Source organism: Chroicocephalus ridibundus, chromosome 1 (genome assembly GCF_963924245.1).
Source record: "Chroicocephalus ridibundus chromosome 1, bChrRid1.1, whole genome shotgun sequence".
Classification (NCBI taxonomy): Eukaryota; Metazoa; Chordata; class Aves; order Charadriiformes; family Laridae; genus Chroicocephalus; species Chroicocephalus ridibundus.
Window position 1 is genome coordinate 188,050,731 of NC_086284.1, and position 27,008 is coordinate 188,077,738.

Genomic DNA, 27,008 nt, shown 5'->3' on the forward strand with positions numbered 1-27,008 from the left:
CCCCCCACTCCAATTTTGTCACCGAGCATGGCATGGCATGACATGGTCTGGGACGTCCCTGTGGTCAGCTGGGGACAGCTGTCCCCGCTGTGTCCTCTCCAAACCTCTTGGCCACTCGCTGGAGGGGTGGGGTGGGTGAGAAGCGCTGCTCAGCAGTAAGGAGAACATCCCTGTCCTATCAATCAACACTCTTTCCATGACAAGCCCAGAGCACAGCACCACCCTACCAGCCACTATGAAGAAAATTAACTCTGTCCCAGTCAAACCTAGTACAACCTTCATGAGAAATACTGGGGCTATCCATGAGCCGCAGCCTCATCAAAAGAGAAAACCTTACGCAGTCAACCAGGTCGCAAGGCAGATAGATAGCACTCAATCTCCACGCTCCTTCCCTTCCTTTTCCCCTTCCCTTTTTATTCTTTTAAGGTTATCATTAATGAGCACTAGGAGTAAGTTTTGTTTTCAGGAGCTCTCAAGGTGACAAAGAATTCCTCCAGCACAACACCTGGTTCCTTCCACCAATGCTCTTCCCACCCCTTTCCATGAGCCCCATCGAGGTTGTCCACGAGACCAAGGACAACTTCTTACACTGATACGAAATAAATCCAAAGTATACGTTTGTTTCTACAAGAAGCGAGGCTAAAAGCCATGTTTCTTCCTTAAGTTAAAGGACTGGCATAATATTTTACTTACATCAACAGAAAGCACACATCACAAAAGGTTAAATGTGAACATTCAATGTAATGAAAGTTTAAAATGGAAAACCAGTTACCTATCACTCATGAATGTGAACTAAAACTTTCACAGAAGTAGCACTTATAAAAAATTCAAAAAGCTCCTTAGTTCATGAGTAAAATTTAATCCATATAAAAGAAAAGTGAGATTAAGCTAAGGACAACCTAACAAGCTTTTGAAAGATCTTCCTGACCTATTAGCTAATCTAAAAAAACCCCAAGAATACCGGCTGAGAGGTCGGGCTTAAAGAATTAGAGTAAACAGGGTTACACCAGGCTGGCGGCAGGTCACCAGTGGGATTCCCCAGGGGTCAATTTTAGGGCCAGTGCTCTGTAATGTTTTTATAAATTACATAGACACAGGAGTTGAATGTACATTTGCCGACAATGCTAAACTAGGAGGAGCTATGGACTCCCTCGAGGGCAGAGAGGCCTTTGCCGAGAGAGCTGGATAGACTGGAGAGCTGGGCAATCGCCAACCGTACAAAATTTCACAAGAGCAAGTGCCGGCTTCTCCACCTGGGACGGGGTAATCCTGGTTATACCTACAAACTGGGGGATGACAGGCTGGAGAGCAGCCCCCCTGGAAAGAGATCTGGGGGGTTTGGGTTGATGGCAAGTTGAACATGAGGCAACAGCGTGCCCTGGCAGCCAAAAGGGCCAGCCATGTCCAGGGGTGCATCAAGCCCAGCTTCGTCAGCCGGTCAAGGGAGGCGATTGTCCCACTCAACACTGCACTGGTGCAGCCCCACATCAAATACTGTGTGCTGTTTGGGGCACCTCAATACAAGACAGACATCAAACTGTTAGAGTGTGTCCAGAGGAGGATGACCAAGATAGTAAAAGGTCTCAAGGGCAAGACTTACGAGGAACAGCTGAGGTCACTTGGCTTCTTCAGCTTGGAGAAGCTGAAGCCCTCACAGGGGCAGTGAAAGGGGAAGTGCTGATCTCTGTCTGGTGAGCAGCAACAGGACATGAGGAAAGAGAATGAAGCTGCGCCAGGGTAAGTTCAGATTGGACATTAAGAAAAGGTTCTTCACTGAGAGGGTGGTTGGTCACTGCGACAGGCTCCCAGGGAAGTGGTCACAGCACCAAACCTGGCAGACTTCAAGGAGCCTCTGGACAACGCTCTTAGGCATATGGTTTAGCATTAGATAGTCCTGTGAGGAGCAGGGAGTCGGACTCGACGATCCTTATGGGTCCCTTCCAACTTGAGATATTCTATGATTGCCAGCTTAGGTCTTACTTTACAGAAAAACACTTGAAAAATCAGACACTTTTATCATAGTAAATTTAATAAGGCTTCTAACAAAGGAGACTCCTAACAAACTGTACAGTAATAATGGACATTTTTAATCAAAAATATATTAAACATGATTTCAGTATTATTTTCATTAGCGTTTCTAACCCAAAGCAGAAACTCTGATGTAACACCCTGAAGGCTCTCGGTCCTGTAGGCAAGCAGCGAAGGGCTGTAGCTACACTTCTGCCCCAGGGAAGCCTTTGCCTGTGGTTTCATGAGTGATCTGGGTAAACCAGGCTGTTGCCAGAAGGGGCAGGTCAGGTCTGGCTGCGGTGCCCCGACAGGCTGCCGCTCTTCCCCTCTCTCCCTCCCCAGCTGAGCAACCCCTAGGATCCCTGAGAGGATTCCCACTCGCTGTGCAGCCCACACAATCCAGGTGCCAACAAAGGTAAGTGGCAGGTCACCTCCTTTGAGTAACGTGAACTCTTAGAAAACAACAAAAGCCAACTGCAAAACCACACCCTACCGACGTTAAAACCGATCAGGCACCCCAGGAATCTGACGCAATACGTATTTAATTTACCATATCAAGATTTGCATGTTTAAGATGCTGTGATACATCCAGTGCCTTGTACATGCAGAATTCATTGCTATTTCATTTACTTTTCTGCAAACCATTCTGATGAAATTTGAGAAGAATAATCATCTGGGTAAGGGGGCTGAATTCACTGACCTCTTCATTTAAAAATACTGTGGGCTTTGGAAACGGCGAGCTTTAGTTATCAGTCCTTTTACAGAGTTTCACATCTTTCTAAATGCAATCATATACAAAACAATCATGCTTATACTTACCTCTTTGTGATTATGACTCAAATTATCCCTTTCCTAAAACATTCATAAAAAACAGTACTGTATTAAATATAAAGCTGTACACAATCCAATAGTCAGGATACCGCCAATGAGTCCTATTTTTCATCTCTGAAAAGCAATCATGAAGCACTGGCGGCCTCTTGACTCTCCTCAACTACGAGTTCCCCAACTACAAGTCGCTCTATTCCGGCCGAAAGCGGCATTACACAGCATCACCTGGGTTGGAAATGATGATGAATCTGGGGCCTTTGGGTTCAACTTCACGTTACACCTAATCCAAAGCAATCTGGATTTAATGAAGAGACAGCCCTGCTTGCTCTCCTTGCCCCACCTTGCCACCCCAAGTCACCGCGCCTTCTTGGTGTCGGATGTCAAGATCACATGCAGACTCCTAATTGTTAAAAGCGATGGACGAAAAGTGGTGAGAAGGCATAAGGGGAGAGAGGCAGAGAGTAAGAGAAGGGACCTTTCCCTGCTCGGGGGCCGCCTGCAGTTAAGACTCCATAAGGTGTAGTCAAAAACGGAACAAAGGAACCACTTAGTTGCAAACATTAGCAAAAAACTAAATTAATCCTACCTAATACTGCTTACTAGTAATGACTCATGATATGGGAAAACACCAAAATTCAAAAGGCATTTGGAGAACCCGCCTTCAGAGCAAAAATACAGTTGCTCTGGCAGTCAGAGACTAGAGATAACTCCTCCTGTGATTTTACAGAATGAATCCGAAGTTTAAAATTAAACTATAATAAATAATTTAAATCATAGTTGCGAACAATTTTGGAAGTCTTCCCTTCCTACAGTAAATATGAAGACAAGACATATGCCTGCATAAGTTGAGGAATGAAGAGCCACTTTTGTTATTTTAATAAAAAATACAGTGTATGAAGTTACACTTATAAACATGAAAACTTAAGTGTACGTACATCAGACTGAACGTTCCTTTTTTTCCTCGGTAACCGCGGAAAGGTTTCAAAAATAGTTTGTCACTTTACAGCATTTTTCAAAAGAAACATCCTTTCAAAGGAACAGACGTCAACAAGTACAGGCAGGCAGAATACAATTGCGGAGACCACAGCAAACAAGGTACGGCCACCTGAGCTGCCACGAAGGACCACAGGCCTTGGGCTCAAACCTCCAGCAGGATCTCCTCTTTCCCCGCCAAAAAAAAAAAAAAAAAAAAAAAAAAAAAAAAAAAAAAAGCAGCTTTATGTATTATGGCATACACAACGCAGAGGATCTAAAAGCGTGGTTTTGTCCTTAGTATGAGCCCTCTTTGAAGGATTCTGATAGATCTTGATTGGCAGCATCGTACTGAGCAATGAAATGTTTGAGTTCTTCAATGCATCGCTCACCTATTTCATGCAAATTCTGCCTCAGGGCAAACTGAATGGACTTCTCTAACGACGGATCTTTATCAATTAGCATCTTCACTACCATGCCAAAGGTTTCACAGTCTTGTCTGTAGACCTAGAAACGACACATTTTGGAAAACGGTTAAACACACAGCTCTTTACATTAGCATGACCGCAGCCCTCGTGGAGTTAGGTGCTGCCGCAGATCCAAACCAAACACAGAAGATTGGATTTAGCGCCAGTTTCAACTGTAAGAGGTGTTTGCTCTTCCTCTCTCCTGACCTGTGCTAATACAAGTGTAACCAGTTCAGAACTATCTGGACACAAGAAGTAATTCTTGGTGGAAGAAATGCCTTAAAAAGAGTTATTAAGTTCCAGCAATATCTAATAAACAATGGCAGAGTCAAGTGCAAATGCTAAACCAGATTTTCATTGCAAATAAATGCAAAATTAATTTAACTGCGGCACGTCTAGCAATCTCAATCTTTATACAAAGCAACACTAACTTAGTTGGTAATCTTCCCATATACTTTAAATGCAAGTTGTGTTTAAGAAATTTCACCAAATCGTGTTTGTTTGTTGGATATCTGTTTCTCAGAGAAGTCCTCGATAAGTATGACTTTAATTAGTTTGACTGCACTGGTGATTCAGCCGCTAAGGATAAGAGAAATCCTGGCAGCGGTTTACACGAACCCGCCTGATCTTGTCCTGAAGGGAACGAAGACTTTGCAAGTCAGTTATGTACCACAGCTGAGGAGAAATAATTTCTCGTTATCACCGCAACTATTTTTCAAACAAATATCTGAGTACGCTCGTAGGTGATTTTCAAAGGGAGCCAGTGGCCTTTCAATTTTTTATTTTTTATTTTTCCCCACAGATTCCAGCTAAGGTTATTCATCTGAACACCCACCAAAAAAGGAACTCATCAAAGTCTTCCAACTGCCAGATGCAGTTCACTTTCACACCTCTTCGGCCAATTTCCATTTAGAAATTACGCTGGCTTTTTGTATGAAGATAAGTTTTATATCTCTGTACATTTTTGGGGAGAAAAAAAAAACCCAGCCAAAATGTTGATATTCCTCAAAGTACAATTATCTTTTAGTATCGTGTGCTTGTGTTAGAACTTGTTTTTTCGCAGAGACGTGTGACCCTTTCCTCCCACGTTTATCTATATTGTGGACACAAGTGATACAACTGTATATAAGCAATTCCTCATTAGTAAAAAAGAAAGAAAAAAACCAAACCAAAAACCACCAAACACCACCCCCACTGAAGGCAGCTCAAGCATATTCACGTCAGAGAAGCAGGAAAAAAAACCTGAAAACATTCTGCACGGAAATTAAACTATTCTCAGAAACACAATGATTTAACATGAAACCTTGAATAAAGACAGTTCTTAAATGTTTGACAATATATTTTATAACAGTTTAAAATGAGACCTGATTTTCAAACACCGGTTGGCAAATAAAAAAAAAACCTTTTGGAAGAAACTTGTTTTCAATAGAGATTAAGAAGCCAAAGAGAAGAGTGCAGCCCAAAACAAACCGAAGCAAAACATCTTAAGTGTGGAAACCGCGCGCACGTGGCATTTCTTTCTGAGAGGGGGTTTGTTTCCTGCTTTGTAAGTTTAGTTCTTTGGTAGTAAAAAACCAGCATGAAACCCAGACTCTCAAGAGTTCATGTTCCCCAGCAAGCGAAACACGGTACTTGCTAAGAGAACTTCAAACAGAGCAAAACTGGGTTGTTGTTTTTTTTTTTTCCTAACCCTTTCCAAGGAAAAAGCTCAGGAAGAATTGCTGTCTCTGATTAGCCGTGTGCCAGACAGATGGTATTTCGCTTTGGATAACTCCTGCCTTTCAAGTACTTGCAGCACACTTGCTAGCACCTTCACAGAATCATTTCTGAAAGGTTTTTTTTTTTCTCCCCAGAGCCATTATGTTTTGGGGGAAAATAGTTCAAAACCTTTTTTTTTTTTTTCTTCCCCCTCCTTACTGCACATCTATTTGTCCTATTTTATCACCTTTGAAGTGGTCAGACCAAGGATGTGTGAATGATCTTCCGCAGGTGAAGGAAGGCGGTAGCTGTCAGTTTGCAGAGGACGCTGCGCAACACCGGCGCTAGCAAAACCCTGACGCTGATGGAGAACACGGACACGTCGCCCTGTCTCCTGCACGGGGAGGCACCCGAAGCTACCACTGAAGGAAATGCTCTACTTTTAATTGGTCTTCAAATTAACAGCAAATAGCGCGCTCTGCTATTTCTCTCACACCCCACAAAGAACTAACCCAGGAGAAATTCTCTGACCCTTCGCATATAAATATGGGCTCAATCTAAGTGCATTTTTCTGCGAAACTTTCACAAAAGAAGACTTGGAGGAGAATCAAGAGCCATCGTTCCTGAGTCTGGAGTCAGAAGTCACTTCGCTGTCACAACAGTCTGGAAACTAAACACTTTCACACAGGAGGTGAACGTTTTCAACCCTTTCTGACAAAAGACTTTTTTTTTAAAAAAAAAAAAAAAAAAAAAAAAAAAAGAATTGACCTAAAATAGGGGAAGAGGGCGAAGGTGGGGCAGGAAGGCAGTTCTAACAACAGAAAACAAAGGAAACGTCTCAGCTCCTCTAACAACAATTGAGCAATTTTCCCTCACCAAGCTTTCTAGCCCAGCTGCTAATTCTGATCCTCCTGGTGCAATCTGCCTCCTCTGCAATTGTGCGGCTAAACCTATTTGTATAGCTGCGACGTAAATTGCATCACCCAGACGATCCCTTTTAAAATTACTTCCCCCCCCAATTAATGTGATTCAGTCATTCAATTCTAAAACCAGATGCATCAGCACAACTGAAAGAACTGTGAGACACAGTCACGAAGCGGAAATAACTTCATAAACCAGTTTATATCTGAAGCCAGCGCACGACTACCAGTCCTCCAAGAGAAGTTACTATGCTTTGCTGAAGGGAGTAGAGACTATCAATTGAATATCAATCACAGAAGAGTACTAGTTACAGCTTAATCAACTATTTGAAAAAATACAATCACCTATTTGAAAAAATTATGAAAGCACTCAAAGCTCTTGAAAAAAAGGATGGTGGCATGGCATATTAAAATCCATCTTCTCCACAGAAGAGGCGGTGGCTATTTCTAGAAAATAAGCAGAGAACGTGATGCTTAAGGAAGCAAGAAAACTGCAGAAAAGACTCCAAACAAGCAAAAAAGCTCTCCGTTGGAGAAGAATATTGGAAGAACTTGTGACCCAACAAGGTTTGAAAATATCCCTAGCTTCAAAATTCCAGCTGATATTGATTTTGAGCTCAGGCCACAGAAAGCTCATCTGTAAACATCTGGAACTAAAAACTGAAAATGATTCCATGTGTGAGGAAAGAAGAAATAATGCTTTTATATTGAAAAACAAGAAAGGGAATGATACCAATGACATGATTATTCTGTCTGATATATACATCAGGTAATCCTGAAAACAGCTAAAGCCATAGGGTGATCATTTACCAAGGCCGTGGCAGACTTTTATTCTCTGACCTAAGCTACAGCACCAGCATAATGGAAAGAACGTGTAACACTTTAGTAAGCAGATGAAGGAGAAGCAGAAACAGCTGTTCTATTCCCAAATATATAAATACATTTATATTTAGTTTATATACACACACACACACCCCCCATACATATATATATAGTCTTGGTTTTCCTACAAATGGGAAGTATATAAGCTGAATTCAGGTTATCTTTGAAGGGATTTCTAAAATCAGCACATCTGGCATCTGTGAGGTCAGAGGATCACAAATATGCCTACTTTTAAATTATTCTCATGGCATTTTAGCTCTTTTTATTCTTACAGGATAATAGCATAGAAGCTCTAGCTGAGGTCAGCTCTTCACCGTGCTAGTCTCTGTGCACGCACTTAGGCTTTGCCTAGACGCAAATCTAAAAGTGTGATGCGCCTGCAACATGCTAGTGAACACTCCTCATATATTTGAGAAAACTAAACCAAAATTTGCACTTAGAACTGTTTAAATATAGCTAATGGACATTTACTTCCAGATCTAGCTAGAGTAGTAGAGATGTCAGTCCCTCAGGTGATCACCGGTTGGAGGTGATCAAACCCTAGAACTCACCAGGTAGAACGAAACTTCTGAGAACTCCGGAATCTGCATCTGCACAAAGTTTTCAGAGTTAATCTCAAAGCGCCACCAACAGTGACTTAAATTACAATGTACGACACTGACATGGAAGAGATGAAGGATGCCACGCACTCTCTTCTCCCAGCTCAGCTTTGGGACATTAACTTCTGATGGAGAAGAAAGAGGGGCAGAAGCAAGCACGGGGGGACCGCTCCTTTCTTAGACTGCTCTATCTCTGCTGCAAGGATAATCTAAAAACGGTCTCGGCTTAAACCAAAGAAAACGTATTGAATGGCTCAGCTGATGGGTGGAAAACACCATCACCAAAACTTTGTTATGCATCTGAACTCTGGGTGTGGATGAAATTACACTTAACTAGGGAGTACCTTGATGACATGTCTACTACTCACTGACAAAGTCTACATCATTTCCTCTCTCTGCTTAGCACAGCCCCACGTTCTTGTCCAAAACTGTTCCAGAGCTGCCATGTTGCACAACAGAGCTGTTGGACAACACCAATAGTAATGAGAACAAAGAACAGAACTTAAGATGTCCTCCCCTGCAAGTGACTACAGCCTGTGGAAGAGTCAGAAACTTTATCATCTTGGTCTCAAAGTCTCGTATACCTGCCCAAAAAACAGTTTCACTTCGTAACAAGAGCAGACACGATATTCAAAGGGGATGAGGCTAGGAAAAACAGAGAAGTTAAAATGGAGATATCTGCAAGCCGTATTTCAACCCATAATGGTTTCCCCATCTTAGCTCTACAGTTTGTGCAAAGAAAGGCTTTTTAACTTCTCAGGGCGATTAGGAACAGCTAAAAGTACAGCTTCTGCTCTTAAGCAGCCTTTGAAGAAGAGGTAAACAAGAGAGAAGTTCCCTGATAACTGGAAAAAGTCTCAGGAAGGCTAGTCCCACCAGGCTACAAGTTAGCCTCTGTATCTTCCATGTCCACAGCTCGCGGAAAGTACAACTGAGTAGGAAATGGGAGATACAAATTTACCCTCTCCATCTCCGAAAAGGCTCAACGGAATCTTCACTTCTCATTTCTGGGAGAATTGCTCTACTGAATGTGTTTTATTTTACATAAAGGTAGACAAAATTAACTATCTTCTCCAGCTATGGTTTTGAATGAATATGACTGTGGCACTTTTTTTTGAATGCTCTTGGCTTTATGTGCACGTAAAAGCCTCTTGAATAGGAATCATCAATCGACTTGGGCATGCAAGGCTCAAGCAGCTTTATGCAAGAGACGGGCAAATTCATTTCAATGCAGAAGGTGGTACTTCTGCTCCCAAACACAAGCAGGACCACCAGGCATGAGAAGGACCACATCCATTAAGTGGATGTGATGATTTAGCGAGTGAAAATGATGCCCGTGATTTTATCTGTAATTCCCAATCCCTTGCTCTTTTTCACCACAATCTTTCCTGCATTTTTGAGTATCCTTATCATTCTACACTTTTACAGATTCATCTAACACTCTCTCACCCCCACCATCACTCTCTCTTCACGGCACCACGACGCAGCTCTGTGCTCCCTGAGCAGCTCTGCACCGTACGTATACAGTCATGTACCAGCAGTGGCTGTGAGTCAGTGCTCACCTGCAGAGATGCCTGTTCTCAGCTCCTCATCCAGAAGGCCAAAGACCCTCAAGGCTCAGTTCACACGGGGGAAGGAGTTTGGGTTGTGGCTCAGAAACCACGTTAAACAGCCTGCAACCCTTAGATACTAACTCACCTTTGAGAAGATCCGACATGCCCAGCAATCACGATCTTGTATCTGTGATTCATGCAAGTATTCATTTAATATACTATCTTTCAGAAGACGGAAACTTTCCAGTTACTAAGGGCACATTTCCCACAAGAATCAAATCCCCCCATGCAAGGAGGAAAGCAGCAACACGCTCGCTGCTAGCTCCTTGATTTCTGTCAAAGGCAGAGCTCGAACTTGCAGAGCACAAGCACAAGTCGGAAAGCCAGACCATATCCCCTCCGGACACCCCATTAATGAAAGAGCAAACTGCCTGAAATCTCTCTTGCTTCAACGAAGCCCCAGGGCTCCTCTACGCCAGACAGAGGGAACAGCTTTTGTTCCCCCAGCTAAACCACTGCAGCCAGGCTGGTATAGCCCTCTGGTGGTACAAGCCAGCTTCTTATTTCCCCTCCTCAGCAGACCTAAAAGAAACCTGACAAAGCACCGCTCTGTTAACACTGCCACAGCTACGCCAGGTTCTCTGGCACAGGTAGGCAGATTGAGGTATAATTTGTCTTACTCCTAACTGAGAGCTATACTAAAAGATTTTGTAATGTAGACCCTGCTCTAGGCTGACGGCATACGCAGTAAGATTTTGCATTATAACTGTGCACGTAAGCTCCAGCAAATCGTGAAACTACTATAAATTGAATGGCTTCAGTATTGCTGGTATCAAAGTATTTTCATTGCCAAAGACATCTTTTAAAAAGAATTACTACCTCTCCCCAAATCACTACTCTTAATTTTATTTACATACTCTCTTGGATTTTTCTCAACCATGCAAATTAGACTTTATTAAGCTACCCAAAATTTACTCTCCTCAAATACAATAAGCTAGTCCTCTACTGAAAGGGTACAGAGAAATTTTCATTACTGCAGCAGCAATGTAATTGTACCGTTACGTTTATGAGTACAATATATAAATTCATAGCTCCACAGTGCGAAGAATGCTCAAAACTGTCATTAAACCACTTGCAGACAATTCCCATGATCAAGACATCTAAAATTGGTTTTCAACCAAGATGAACTCTTTTGCATGGTTACAAAAAGCTGAATTAACGTACAACAAATTTAATACTTGGTTACAATAGTAGTATACAATTTTTAATTATAAAATATCAACAAGTATACTCTATTCCTTTCTTAAAAATGCACTAACAATTTTGCCTTGAATCTATGTAATAAATTCTGTGCCCACTAATCAATGTGTTTATAGACCAATTAGATATTCATTGAGATGCAAATTGGGGGAAACAAGTTATTTAATCTACTATGTAATAATGAACAATTTCATGTTAATTTGCTACTTACTGAAGATGTGCAAAATATTAAAGTTATTTGCACTTAAATGCAATTCTGCCTCCCTTTCCATTGAAAGTTTCAAGCGCCTGGTTTGACAGATTTAATCAGCTTTCAGAATGTAAGCCCACCACTTTTTGGTATCTAAATACCCGACCGAAAGGTCTGCTGGAAGTGCCCTCACGTGGAATACATGCTGATACGGCCATCGTTTTAAAAGAAGGGGGAATTCAGACTTGAATCCCTCAAGGACCGGGGCTGCCAACGTGGGGACGGGCACTGGGAGCCGCAGCGCCTCGGAGGGGAGCCCTGGGAGAAGCGTCTGGGGCCATCTGGCTCTGAACTCCCCAGGATCTGGTTGCTGCTCTCCGCAGGGGGCCACGATGCTTCTCTTCAGTTGGTCTACATCGTCTTGCTTCTCGGAGACAGCATCTCCTGCCTGTGTTTTTATTTGCTCCTTTGATTAAACTAATTTGAAAGAGGGAGATGCAGTCTAGAACAGTGCCACTGCAAGGCTTTCTGCTTCATTTTAGAAGTAGAGCTCTAGTCTGAAGAGAGAGGAGAAGTGCTCTGTAAAATTGGGGGGGTGGGTGCCTATGTCTACAATAACTGAGTTTGCAGTCTGCTGAGTTTAAATGCACATTTTAAGGCTGAAAACCCTGAAAAGCTGGCTTGGGTCCTGAGACCCAACTCTGGTCTTCTCCATGCTGTAATACACTGGGAAGAAAACATGCAGGCCAAATTATTTACTTGCATGAAATCATTATCTCTAGTTTAAGCTCAAGACATCATCTGGATATTCCGCTGCTTCATATCATGTCCCCGGTGACCCCTCTACAATGACAGTGAAGTCCTGGGCTCTGCACAGGCTGGAGCCCATCACGCTCAGGTGTGCAGGGACTGGGAGGAGCGCCCGAGCGAAGCCACACTGCCTCCTCTTCCTCACCTCAGCTCCGTCTTCCTGCGACTTCTCTTGTGTAGGGCTCTGCCCCTCTGCAATACCTCCTCTAATCGTCATCTCTCTAGAGAAGCGCCATCCCTCCTCAACTCCGTTCCTCTTCCCTTCACCATCCAAACAAAAAGTTACACGTTTTTGTGCACTTACTTGTGCTTATAAAGCAGTCTGAAGACGGAATATACAGCTTCTGTACGTGTCATGGTTTATCACAAATCCTCATATTAGCTACCATGAAGAAAATTAACTCTTATCCCAGTCAAAACCAGCACAGTATGACAATTGAGCAGAGCCAAAACTAATAAAAATAAAAAGCAATTAAAAAGACAAGTGCTCAACAATGGCGGTAAGCGTTTACAGCTCCAATTACTCAAGGACAAATCTGTGGAGCGAGGCTACAGAGTTCTGAACAATCACAGCAAAAGCCAGACAAGTTGGTACCATTTAGAAATCTGTTCGTACGGACTACTGAACTGCCTCAGCTCTCTTTTAAGTCAAAGGGAACAGGGAAAGCATCACATACAAAATATCCAGTACAGTGCAAGATAAACCTTAAACTGCCATGACTTGTACTGCTCAGCAATTAAACTAGAATCTGGAAAGTTCAGCAACAGAGTTTTCATTTATGAAAACATACAATTTTTTTTTCCAAATAGTTCCCCACTGCTTTAAAATTACTATAAAACAAGTTTTCAATAAGAAGCAAGAACTTTACTTTAAATATATTGCTAGGCAATCCACATATTTACTTTCATAATTTTTAATACTACAGTGGTGGATTTTAAGTGAATGTTTAAATGAATAAGAATTGATACACAACAAAAATGTGCATGACGATACACTTCATTTAATGTTACATTTTGGCAAGAGCAAGTGCATTATTACTTCTTCAAGAAACGTCTTGCTCTGTCAAGCAGAAGTAGCTCCCATGTGGGAGAGCAAGGACTATTATGTTACATGGTTTTACTGGAGATAATTCTTTAGTAAACCAATCAGACCACATAATAACAGCATTCTAACACCAACTACAGGCCCTTGGAGACCAGTTTGTGTGTGGCCCAGATTTCATAGGCTTCTTTACAACAGATGTGTTGGACGAGGGTAGTGTTACTTCATATATTAACCTGTGTGTTCCTTACGTAAAACAGCAGTATTAGTTTAAGTTCTACCTCTTACATATTCTTCTCGTAGAAAAAGCGTGCCTTCTGCGAGCAGATGATAAATCTGAATCCAAATAATCCATAGCAATTATAATCCGTCAGTTTCTAAACCTCACCAGAAGTACTGATAATCTCTTAAAGATCTATCAATGACACCTTTTCAGCTCGCCTATAGGAATACCCAGCTATATGTTTGAGAATGTCCAGCTAAAAGCAACTGTGCAGTTAAGTCTGAAAGAGCAACAACTTACACATCTATTAATTTCCCTTTGTTCCACAATCATCTTCAAGTCTAGAAACTGCATCTTCATAGGACCATAAATGAAAACAAAATCCTAAAAGCTCTCCTCTCTGGCGGACACTAAAAAAATATCCCATTACTTGAAATGCACCAGTTCAGGATTAAACAGGAAATAATCAGCTTTGTGCCAAAGGAAGGACCTCGCCCTGCAACTTTTTATTTATAAAATACTGAATTGATGGAAAGCTATTTCCTAAATCTGCCCCATGGTAAACTTATTGCTCCATCCAAAACAGGAAGGGTGAAGTTTATCTACAAAAGACTCTGTCTATGTTAATTCTCTTGTTAAAACTGCCTTAATAGCTTTCAGTTATGTCCACTGACCATAAAGGAAAGCGATATTCATTTAAGCTTCATCAGAATGGGCTGTATATTAATGGCAACAATTACATGACAAACCAATCTTCCTTGTCATAAAAACACAAAAATATTTTTGTATGGAAAGTACAATAGTTTAGAATCCACATATATGGATGGTGCTGCAGTCAAAATCAGCAGCGCTGCATGAGCTTTTACCAAAAAGTGACTTGTGGAGATTTAGTTTTCCTGCAACACAAGTCTTCACACTTCCAATTTCAACACATATCCTCAGCTACAAATATCCTCAGATTCAATGTTCTGCATTAAGAGAATTTTTGTTAATGGGCAAGACAGAATTTTATCCTGAGATGCGGATCACCTACGTTTTCTTCAATGTCACAACGAAAACGAGCAGCAAGACAAGAAACCAAAAAAATAAATCTTCCTTTTAGAATTAAAAGCAACTCCCAGCAGGTCAGCTGCACGACTAACTGGCAGCAGCACTGTTATTGTGAACTCAAAGCTGGTGGATCGATGAGTTTAAGAACGAGCCCTTAAATGAGAAGGCTTTCTCACCAGCACTGTCTAAAAAGCAATTTATTTTTTCTTTTTTTCTTCTTTAACAGTTAAAAATAAATGCTAAAGCAGGTTCGGATACGCATGCCAAAGGCTAGGTTTTTTTAATCACATGTGCAGCATAAAGAAAATACTACACAAAATAAGTCAAGTACTGTACGTAATGGACAACTTTTCAGAAAGGAAAAGCAACAGCTGCAAGAAGAAAAACAATGACTTAGATTACCAACATTTTATTACTTAGTTTATGTTAAACCTTAAGGTTTCTGAAAGTTTAGAATTACTTCACACATTATATTGGCCTCACAAATCAGTTTTATTAGTGACTCAATAATGGATCAAATTTTTTTCATGTCCAAGTCATGGTCCTGTCTCTGCCCTCTAAATAGCCACTCTCATCATTTACTTAACGACTCATTTCAAATATAAAAATCAAATAAAGGGAAAATAAATTAAGGCCATGTTTTCGAAGACTTCTGCAAGCTTTCCCTAGCTTGTGGATAGATATCTTTTTCCGTATGCAGCTGTGACGGCTGAAAAGACTATTCCCCCTTCCCAGCTGTCACCATCCTCATGCCAGAAACCACCACCCCACTCGTTTGTGTGAGCCAGTTATATACAGGACAACTCCTAAAATTCATTTTTAGGCAAAATCAGCCTGATGGGGACGCATACTAGAAATCAGCTGGGCTGCAGGGGAGGAGGGGGAGGGCGAAATCACCTCTTCTGGGTGAGAAGGTGACAAGCAGTTGTGGATGACACCTAAAAAGAACATTTATCTGTAGCCTTACTAGTGCGTCCGGTCTCTTTGAGCTCATCTGGGATCACACATAGAGCTACTACCAAACCCAGACAAAGCACATAGGATCTGTGTGTAAACATTCGTGTATCTTAGCATGTATCTTCAGTCAAATACAAAACATATGAAGAAAAGGAACATAAAGCTAGCACAATGGCTGGGGGTGGAACAAGTCAGAAAATCTGTATGATGAAACCTCATTTCTTACTGAAAATGCATTCATTCCTCCTGTATTTTTAGCATTCAATGCCCAGTTTTTAGCATTCTCTCCAGAATTTGTTCCCACAATCCTAGCTATTTCCACTTCAATTTAGAAGCAGAAATCCAATCCCAAAAATTGGTAAAAATAGAAAGCATGGCTCTCCCCAAAGACAAAGCCACAATGAGTAGAGATTGTCTTTTATGGTTAGTAAATCATATATGTCTTAGGGCAGTGATTACCGATTGTGGTTCTGAGGGAACGTAGTAGGAGTTCTGCATTTACTCAGTGGATACACCACTGACTGTATCCCACAGTACTTGGGATTAGTTATTTGATAAGTTTGGGTTACAGCTCAGTAATATTGAAGAGTTACAGCTTGTTCAAAAAAGCTTGGGAATCAGTGTTTTTTTCATTGTGAACTATTTTTCCATGTGAAAAACAAACCTATTTTGTATTTTAAAAGATCTTCGGAGACGAAGACCACTGGCTTTCTATTTCCTCGCTACAAGCCTTTATTAATGAGATAGTTAAGCAACGCTCAGCATTTCAGCACAAGAACTGTTACCTATCAAACTCATTAAAGGAATGTCTGCCTTGTTCAACCCAGTGTCGCTGAACATTTTCCAGAAGTTGTCTGATGGGGTGAACTGACAGAGGACAGATTTGGAACAAACTTGGCAAGATACGTGAACGCACACATGACTTTTTGAAGTGTTCGCTTGTCTTCAGATTCTGGCATCCACTGAAAAGCTTTGATTCTTTTAAGGTCTGGCTTCAGTCAGTCCTTATAAAAAGTATTATGACCAATTGAAGAAAACTGGGACCATCAAATACGGTTTTGTGTTGTTGGTGTCCCGTCCCCCCCCCCTTTTTTTTTTGAGACAGATTTTGAGAGCTTTAGCTCTGTATTCTTCAGATAGCTTAGCGCAGCCTTCTACGATCCCTGTCAACTATAAATTGTGAAAATGGCGCAATGCGACAAATTCATTCAGTCAAAAAAACCCAGAGATATTTCTAGTACTCAAGAGATAAAACTTCCACAAGGATACTGGAGCTCTAGGCTCAGCCCTCCCAGGCTTACTTCATGAAATATCTTATTTACTTTAACCATAAAACAGGGAGGCTGATTATGGTACCAGTATTTGTTTACTAGTAACGACAGTAAAGCGTCATGTAAATTAACAAGCCAATGAAAAAAATTAAAGCCTGAACAAATTATCAGCTGCCCAGCTACTCATCATCTTCCTGCAGGTTAAAGATTTGTTGAGTATCACCAGCAGCATCATGAATTGTGGCCACTTCAGAGATACAGCAAATTCTGCCTCTGGCCAACACTCCAACGTGTAGAACTTCACTCTGGCAAATCCCAGAGACAACTGAAGGTACAGGGGGATGAGGGGGAAGGGTTGAGACTTCATCTAAACTCTTCATAAAATTTCAAAATTACCACCAACAGCACGACGATTTGAAGATATCCTCAAATAATTAGGAAATCTGTTAATATCTGCAAATATACTTACTTTGACATATTGATCTTATCTTTAGAGATACAGAGGCTATTGTTTCAATAGTCTAAAATAATTCACTTTAGGGCAGACACCAAAACAAGTAATTTCAAGTCAAACAGCGAGCTAATAAGGAGGTAATACAAAAGACGATTTAAACTAGATAATGAAACTGGAAACCATAGAACTATATAGGAAAGTATTTATTGAATAAAACCTACTGTTAAAATATAAATCAACTTTTTTATCCTGTATCTCTGAGCAGAATAATAGCTGTTGCTGATAAAGTCTACTGATGCTGGGTTGATACAGTGTGTTTTGGATAAGAACAGCATGGAAAGAGCAGTGAAGTCTCTTTTGATAAGCAGAACTAAACAGTTTACTGCCTAAGATAAAAATAGGTTGCTAAAGGTCAAACACTTTAATGCAATAGCCAAAAGAAACAGTACCATGCCATTTACCTTTTAACCTTGCTTCATACAAGATTACCATGTGCTCTCAAAGATACAGAATAGACAGGGGTTATTCGTACAAACATATCCTGAAAAATAAGGCATTCCTCCCTTCATGCAGCCTTCCAGAATTTTTTTTTTTTTTTTTTTTTTAAACAAAACAGTTCATGCTAATAAAGATCTGGCTGAACTACACTGTCTGGGAACAGAATTAAATGTGGAAAAAAATTTAATTATTTAGAATAGAGCAAGCCAAATTAAATAAAGAACTCACAATGAAAATGAATGACATTTTCTCATTTAATTTAGAAATTGTGATGGGCTTTTTGTTTTTTAAAATCACATAAGGGTATAAATATTGCGAACTTTCTATTTTCAAATCAGCAGGTAAGACATTTTGTTATCTTCAGGATTAGTAGCCACAAAGAATTGATTTACATTCTAAATAAAGGATTATTTAATTTCTTTATTAATTTACGAGTACCATGGGACCATCTAGGATGATAAGAGTAACTGTTTCATTAAAAAAAGAAAAACACAAGAAAAAGTTGCCTTCTGCATGGTAAGTCAGCAGCTTACACCCTTAATGAAGGAAAGAAGACTAACACTTTCCATTTGTTGGCTGCAATGCACTGAAACCAGATCTTAGAACTACTGCTTAGTTTTAATATGATCCATTGACACACTACTTCTTACCTCAACTTAGCAATAACCTCACTTTCACTTATTCGCCTCTTCTCTTTTGTCCTCCTTAGGTCTCCATTGCTCAGCAAACTACACTGTGGACAAAGCCAAATCACTCTGCCCGTGCCAAGGACCCTGCAGTTGGCCAATACATAGGTAATAAAGGAACCGCTACTACCCCTGACTACCTTCACTTTCTGCCACCACAATTTTACCCAAGTCTTCCCTGTTCCCTTGGCAAGTCTTCACTCAAGCTCTCATATAACCTAGCTCTCTGCAAAATCAGAAAATCATTGAAAAAGAAAATTCACGTCAACTGAATTGTCTAAGCACCTTTGTGTATTACCTTGTGGCGTAAATGTTATTTACATTTCATGCATTTCTATCAAATACAAAAACCATAAACAAAAGGTGCATTTCGTAACTAAATGGAAACATTACTAAAGAACAGAAGCAAACACTGCCTGCCACTACATTACAGACATATGCACACACGTTCTTTCAGAATATATATAAAATACAGCAGCTTTAAGGAATACAGTAAAAAGCTCCCTGCTTACACATCACACATACCTGCTGAGCAATTCATACTGAAATGAACTGCCATCGTACCAATGAAAGCTTGTACCTCTATATGCATAAAACCTCACCTGACATGAGACACTGAGTATGCAGACTCAGTTAACACGTTAAATGACCTTGACTCTTAAAATCTTAGTTGATTCACAATGGACAAAAACAAGCTCAGCACTTTACCCCTAACAGACCCCTGGCATATCTTAATATAATTCTTCATCAACATGCACAGATATTTTTCAAGAATACTTAGTCTTACTCTACAGAAATGCTTAGTCAAAGGGCAACAGACTGAAGCAAAACCCAGCCTGAGATAAAGAAATATGACAGGAGCCCTGTTACTATAAAGTAACTTAGTAACTATAAAGTAACTAGACCTTCAAAAAATACCCAGTAGCATTTTAACAAAAGGGTTAGAAGTCATCAAATCCTGCTTTTCCTAAGATAGAAAGGATCATTTTCATTACAAATGTCAAGATTCAAAAAAGTGAACAAACTGGTCCATGCACAGAGTAAAGAAAGAAGATTATACCGCAAACCAGAGGTTACGTTCTTGGAAGTCCCAACGCACAGCACAGGTCTAAGAGAAGCAAGGAGTTACCTGACATTTCCACTGCACTGTCACAAATACATACACGCAAAAATTTTTTTTCTCCCATCAACAAAAAAAATGTATTTGGATCACTATAAATGAACAAGGAGGGAATGATCTTTACAGTAGACGAGATACTTCTATTTGGAATCACTGCTCTGGCTGCTTACCATGACATATGCAACACCTACACAGATTAAAAGGCTCCAATGACAATTTATTATAATGATACATGCTTTTCTTGGGAGCAAAAAGCCCATCCCATTTAAAATAGAAAGGAACGCTCCTAAAACAGTCTCTTTGCTAACTTATCTGGCTCACGACAGACCATATAATTACTTTAAACTCAAGAGTTTTTTGACTGCCCCTCATTCCCCAAATACTGGCTGACAAATGATGTAGAAAAATCACACACCAAGAATGCATACTGTATTTAACTAATTTTTTAAAAGTCTTATCAAATCACATATAAATTCGCAATTTTAGATTCATTATGTTAATGACTCAATACTACAACTGCTTTACTGTATATTTACTAGTGTACAGGTGATAATTGTCACATTTGGAACACAGATGTAATTCCCAATCTAAAAGGAGACTGCAAGAATAACAAGACCAATAATTTTGTTGGACATATTATGAAACATTTCACTGTGTTATTAAAAGCACCTACCACTTACACGTGGGCTCAAGAAACCTATAGCCTAAATCAAATCAGGGGTGAGTCAGAGAGCTTTCCAGAGCTCAGAGTTAAACATTTGGGTATCCTGTTACTAGAAAATCAAAGGAAAAAAAAAAAAAAAAAAGCATTAGCTGACCTCAGTGAAACAGGAAACAGAATCTTAGAGGTTATCTTTGCTTCTGATTTTAGCAAAAACATAGTTGCAAGAAAACAGCCTTCAATAGCAATGTAAGAAAAAGGAAAACTGTATAGTGTAGTTATGCCTAATAGTAAATTTGAGGAAAAACTAAGGAAAGTATTTAAAAATTCATCAGGGCATTTCTGAGTTCTGGCTAGATCTACACTTGGGTAAGCAGATTAACAGTTTCATCAAAAACTCATTTTTACATTAAGAAATTATAAATATTGTTTTCATTTTTAGCTGATGAGAAATATAGTACAGTGAGCCAAACGGACAATAGGATGATCAGCAGTGACTGACATGTTTATCAAATTCTTCAGTAAGCGACTTCAGCTACTGGATGCAGGAACGCTGCATTTCCTGCCTTACCATTGTAGCTTCCTGGAGATGCCTCGAGGGCATCCAGAGGGGAAGACACCAAGCTGGAAGCACCTGACTGCTCCCCACTTGTTTCTGGCATCAGAAATAGCAATGAGTTTTCTTGCATGATGTAGCGTCTCCACCCTCCAGCCAGGGAGAAACTCCACTGCATTTGCCGATGGGCTTCAGAGCTTCTGTGGAATTAATTCCCATCTCCACCCATGTTCCTCTTGTTCCCCATTTCATTTTTTTCCCCACCCTCTTGGCTGCAGTTCCTGATCTTGGCACAAATATTTATTTTTTTTCTCAACTGCAAGTCCAGTCCCACCCTCGTTCATTGCTTCCCACACTCCCCATTCCCAACCCTACCTCTCCTGTCACCACAAATCCTTTCATCTCTTCCAGATTCCTCCACCCTCCAATTCAGAGGTCACCTCATTCCTCAGCTAGACATAGTTCCACTCTGCCTCTTCCTCAGAAGCTCTTGCTTCCTTTTGCCCCTGCCTTCTGCATACCCTCCTGCATCCAGTCCTCTTCCTATCTTCCCTTTGGCATGGTTCACCTCTCTCCATAGAGAAGGAATTTTGACAGGAAGATTCCTAACTTGAGATTCACACACCTCCCTACACTGGTTTCTCTCCTTTCAACTGTGTGAAAAAAACTGAACTTTTGTTGGGAGTGGAGGGGTGCACCGGTCACTGCTGAGAGCTGGTACAGTCTCCATCCCCTTTCTGGGAGAGCTATGGGCAAGACCGCCCCACCAGTAGAAGTCATCTAATTACAGGTTTCAAGGAGGCAGCATCCAGCTCACAGGTTCCCCCAGATGAACAAAGAGACATCTTTATCTTAAACCATACCAGAGTCTTTGTTGCAACTTTCCTCTTCAGCGGCAGGTAGCAGAGGCATTCAAAAGGGCATTCAGCTTTACTTCACAGGGAGTCCTGCTTTGGTGTGGGAACATTTCTCTATAATTGCACACTTCCAGTTCTTCATCACATTAACTGACAGGCAATAAATACATAAACTATTCAGAAATCTTTTGATCTTTTTCCTAAAAGTGCGAATACTTCAATGAACTGTAAGAGGTTAGAGTTTTAATTAACAGGGACCATTTAGTTCACAAAACTGAGCTATCTCACTACCAGAAATACTGGTTATCGTGCCTGCTCTTTCCTCTCAAGATCTACTCGAGAACTTCAGGGGCTGGAGCAGCTGCGTACCAGCTTGGTTCACAACTAGATAAAAATTTGGCTCCAAGAGGCCAGCTGGAAGAGGCTGTTATGAGGGTGTCTACTGATCCACTGGTGCTCCCAAATGAGTACATTTTCCAAAACACGTAGAACCAAGGCTATTGAAGTTAGAAGATGGTGAGGTGTACTAAAGGATTAAAAGAGTTCTGGTCACAGCAGCTTAAGACAGAAATTAAATATTTCAAAAAGTTTTATTTTCCCTATGACAAAAAAGAAACAGTTACTATGCAAATGCCAAAAACTACCAAAGACTATCACTTTCTACATATTTCTGCCTGATGCTTCAATAACTTTTGAGTGCCTAAGGCAGTGCTTTCAAGATACTAAATGTTGAGAGATGGCAGCGGCTTGATACACAACACACAGCACGGGTACTCACTTGTGGCAGCAGCCGCATTTAAGGAATGGCACTATGAATAAGAGAACTGGTTAAAGGAATACCTGCAAACTTTTCATTCTTTTTCCTGATCTGATGCACAGCCAGGCCCTACAAAGACTACTGTGCCAGCACAGGGACAAAATTTCTTAAACTATGCTTGCCACCGAACTCTTTTTTTGCCGAGGTATGCAATGGTACAAGTTATTTTTTTGTTTTGTCTTTGAAAACAAGTGCAGCACCTGCTTAAGGGGACTTTCTATGTCACCAATGTCTAATGAGATGCAATGGTATTACGGACTTTCTCCACTGAACTCGTAGTTGCTGCTACTGCCTATTTTCATAAAGCTTGTAACAACTAATCACCTGGGTTTATGCCTAGATTGAATTTAATTGAAACCTGACAATAGAGTCAAGAGATACATAGCACAGATACTCTGCGATTGCATAAGCTGGTTTCTCCAGGAAGCCAAGTTTAAAAAAAAAAAAAAAAAAAAAAAAAGGAATAAAACGGGCAAACTTCCAGTTGAGATGATCACCAGAAAGCTTTGTCAGCATACCCTAATCTATTCTTATTTTGTGTTTAAAAATGCTTATGTGGAGATCTTTTTATTTAGGTAGCACGTGACTAAAAAATTTAATATATAAATTATCTACTACACTAAGGTGGTGAACTGCTTGTGGGGAGTAATTATGGTCAAGTAAGTACACACAGTACCCACATAAGTACAACATTTCATGTTGTAATGAAACCAAGTGTTTAAGCTATCTGGGGGGCAGGAGAGGGGGAAAGATTGCTAGCAAGCCACTTAAACCGTGGAGAAATATTATCAAACCTATCTACTAAAGGTTATTACTGTCATTCAGAACTGGAAGTTCAATAGTTCAGAAAATTAATGTATAAACAGTCCTTCTCAAGAAGCATGAGAAGCTAAAGAATCATGTGCAACATGACCCACTTGATTTTGTCAGTATTCAACTTCTGTGATTTTCTAAGTCAGGTTGACCCTATGAGCCTTTCAAAGTCAAAGTACCAAGGCAAAACAGGCAGACTACAACCTTTGTCCTGTGAGGAATCTTGGCCCTTGTTTTTCTGCCACATTTTGTGAAGCGTGCCATTGTGATATTCATACTAGTGTACGTCCAGACAATCACTGGGGACTGAAAGTCACAACATCAGTGCAAATAAGAGTCAAACAAAACAGGAAAGTGATCCTTGTGGGTCGGTGATAAATGATGACGTGTATTAGTCATTTACACCTCAAGATAAAAATCTAATGTTTTTATAATCTTAACTTAGAGAAGAAGCACATGCACAAGCAACTTAAGCAACGAAAGATTTTTTTCCCCCATATCATTTAGGAAAATAAGTTCCCAATTCTGATGCCTTATGCAATTATCTTTCTCAAAATAAAAAAGGTATGAAAAAGAACTATAAGATTACCTTATATTTTAAGGGTCAGAGCAAATGAACACTGTCTATGCCAAGCTTTTAAGATACAAACCTATATAAATACTATATGCACTCAAAATAATTTGAACAAAAACCATATAACAGTCCTCTGCAGATTGTAGCTTTTTCATGTAAAATAATTTGCTTGCTTTCCAAATGCCACCCAATTAATGGCTGTCAAATCGCTAACGTTCACAGAAAAGAACAAGCTATTAAAAAAAGCGTAGCCTACCCATCTTTAAAACATATTGAGTTTAACCTGCTCGGTGGAACAACTGCCAGAAGACAGAAAGCGTCAGGCTAGGCACGGAGATACAGAATATAAAAAGAAATAGAAACTTAAGAACCAGGTGACAAAATACAACCTGTCACTGAAGTGTCTTTGGTCACAGATGATCCTATATTTATACACAAATCACTGTTGTATACAAATCAGATTACAAATGGATTAGAGGATTAAACTACATGCACCAGCAAAGCTGTCATCTACAAAACAAGTTTCTGTTATATTAATATCAGTCCTACAATCTGGAATAAGACACATGAAAAAAACCCCATAAAACTAGATTCACGCTTCAGCAGGTTGTCTGTGTGATACTCTTCTGTCGCTGTCTACTCCTGCCTCCTGAGGCCTGAAAGCTCTTGTCAGTGCAGGAGAAATGGAAACCAGCTCCCATGCCAAACATCAAGTCCCTCCTGTCACCTGCCTTCCTGACACTACGTTTTTTTTGGTCACTTACCAGGGGTTTTTGCATGTTCACTCAGTTACCACCTTCCCATCATCACATATGGTTTTATGAAACCTTTCCTTTATGACACTGTTCTCTGTTAGCCCTACATACCTCCTATTTTAAGCACCATTTGGATTCATGTTTTATCTCTAGGTCTGTCAGAAGATCAACACTCAGACTATATTGGGAATACTGATAGAGCTGATGTGAAACCAGTGTTGGGGGTGGTAGAGATGCTAGACAGTAGTCTTTGAGCTAGGGCTATTTCTGAGGCAATTTACATTTCTGGATTTAATTATTAGGTATATGGGACTGATCCTGTTCTCATTCTGTTTCAATCTAGGAAGCAGCAGGTTTCCCCAGCAGCAATGCTGAAGTATTCTCCGAAATCCAAAAGATGCCTCGTTCAAGAGACAGTAGGATATAAGAAAGAAAAATACTAAAAATTGAAACTTTAAGCCTCAGTGCACTGAGCCAACTCAGAGAGAATGTTATCTTCCACCCCTAAAACAGTTCAAAAATAAAATCAAACACTGCTAAAACCACCTCTCAAGTCTACCAATGCCCTTCTGTTAAAGCAAGAATAAGATGGAGACAAAGTTGGAGAGGAAGGTCTCTCTATCCTCTAAATTAAATTCAAGTTATTAAAACCAAAAACAACAAAACCCCAACAACAAGCCCCCCCCCCCCAAAAAACCCCAATAACCCTCACTCCCACAGAAAATACTGCCTTTATCAAGGCTCAGACTATTCATCATTTCTGCTCCTTCAGCTTTCTCAGGAGGTTCGCCAGTGTCAGTTCTGCTTATCCTTCCAAGCATCTTACATTCTGACAGCTTTTTCAGCAGGCAATTTCTCATAATTAGTTCCTAATTATACATCAAGGCCCACACAGTTTTAGAGTTTCTTCTCTTCCTAACGCCTTTTCCAATTCTGTTTACACTCACCATCCCTTGAAACTAATCTTTCTTCTTCCTAGTCTACTCAGTGTTACAGTTTCCAAGTCTTCTTTCATCCTGTTAAGTTCTTCTGGTTTCTCACAACAGAACAAGAAATTTTAAATCAAACAATCACTGCTAGCTGTTGATTGAAAAAATACTATTTAATGGACAACATAAGGACATGGACCTGTTGAAGTGAGTCCAGAGGAGGGCCATGAAGATGATCAGAGGGCTGGAGCACCTCTCCCTTGAAGACAGGCTGAGTTGGGGTTGTTCAGCCTGGAGAAGAGAAGGCTCTGGGGAGGCCTAATAGCAGCCTTCCAGTACCTGAAGGGGGCCTACAGGAAAGATGGGGAGGGACTCTTCATAAGGGCCCATAGCGATAGGATAAGGGGTAATGGCTTCAAACTGAAAGAGGGGAGATGTAGATACAAGGAAGTAATTCTTTACTGTGGGGGTGCTGAGGCACTGGAACAGGTTGCACAGAGAAGCTGTGGATGCCCCATCCCTGGAGGTGTTCAAGACCAGGCTGGATGGGGCTTTGAGCAGCCTGGTCTAGTGGGAGGTGTCCCTGCCCATGGCAGGGGGGTTGGAACTAGATGATCTTTAAGGTCCCTTCCAAGCCAAACCATTCCATGGTTCTGTGACAACTCCTTAGATTTTTCATTTTATCTGACCAAGAAGTGGATCTTGCATTTCAGATTTGAATAGCTGGGCACTGAGCAGAACAGGTACAACCTTCTTTCACATTTTATTTGGTTTTAACTAAGTCCAGCAATTTTATTAAGTACCCAACTATTACCATCCTCTCATTTAAGTCTTCCAGAGATCTGCCATGAAATTACTACATATGTAAACAATCCCCTTTAAGACTGTCTGTAAGCAAACAGTCCTCTGAGATCTTATAATCTGCAGTATTGCTTGATCCATAAATGAAGCACCACTACATCAAAAACCGTATCAATGACTAGATTTGTCAATGGGTTGAGTCCCCGGCATTCAGTAACTTCAAAATAATGTGCTCAGCACAGGCCAAAAACTGTTTACATTAAAAAACTTAAGGCAAAATAAACTGTCAAACATAAAATCTTCCATTTAGATAATGATAGAGAGCTACATATGAATTCTATCTAATGTATTTGAGTCTCTCTAAGAATGAAAATATCCCGCTGTTACTGTATAGTACATTTATGGCGTTAAGTCCTCTTAAAAGTATCCCTCTGAGTCTTGCATATTAAATAACACTCAATTTTTATCAGCTTTCCAATGAAAAAAGCTGCTGCCAGAAAGCTGAAATGTGGTAATACATTTTCTTATTAAACTATACCTTCAGGTGCTGAAATAAAACGAGTGACTTGCACCGATTTTGCATATGCAGCAGTTTGTAATTATGAAGACCGCAGTGCATACCAAATAACCCAATAATGGCCAAGGAAAAGGAAGAGAACACAGCTAAAAAAATGGAAAGAACTGCAACTTGTGACCCAAACACAAGAAAAGAGTAGTTGTTAAAGTTTTCACATTCTTTTAAAAGTATCCTGCTT

The 27,008-nt window shown here is 40.4% G+C and overlaps 1 protein-coding gene across 7 annotated transcripts in view; it reads right to left on the minus strand.

The window, feature by feature from the left end:
* Positions 1-27,008, minus strand: part of PPHLN1 (periphilin 1) — a 76,298-nt gene that overhangs the window by 1,219 nt on the left and 48,071 nt on the right. For 4 of the 7 annotated variants that reach the window (XM_063323128.1, XM_063323127.1, XM_063323129.1 and 1 more), the window contains exon 10: positions 4,203-4,317. In XM_063323128.1, coding sequence (XP_063179198.1) covers positions 4,203-4,317 — 115 coding nt within the window. The other 3 variants (XM_063323132.1, XM_063323130.1, XM_063323131.1) reach the window with 2 other exon arrangements.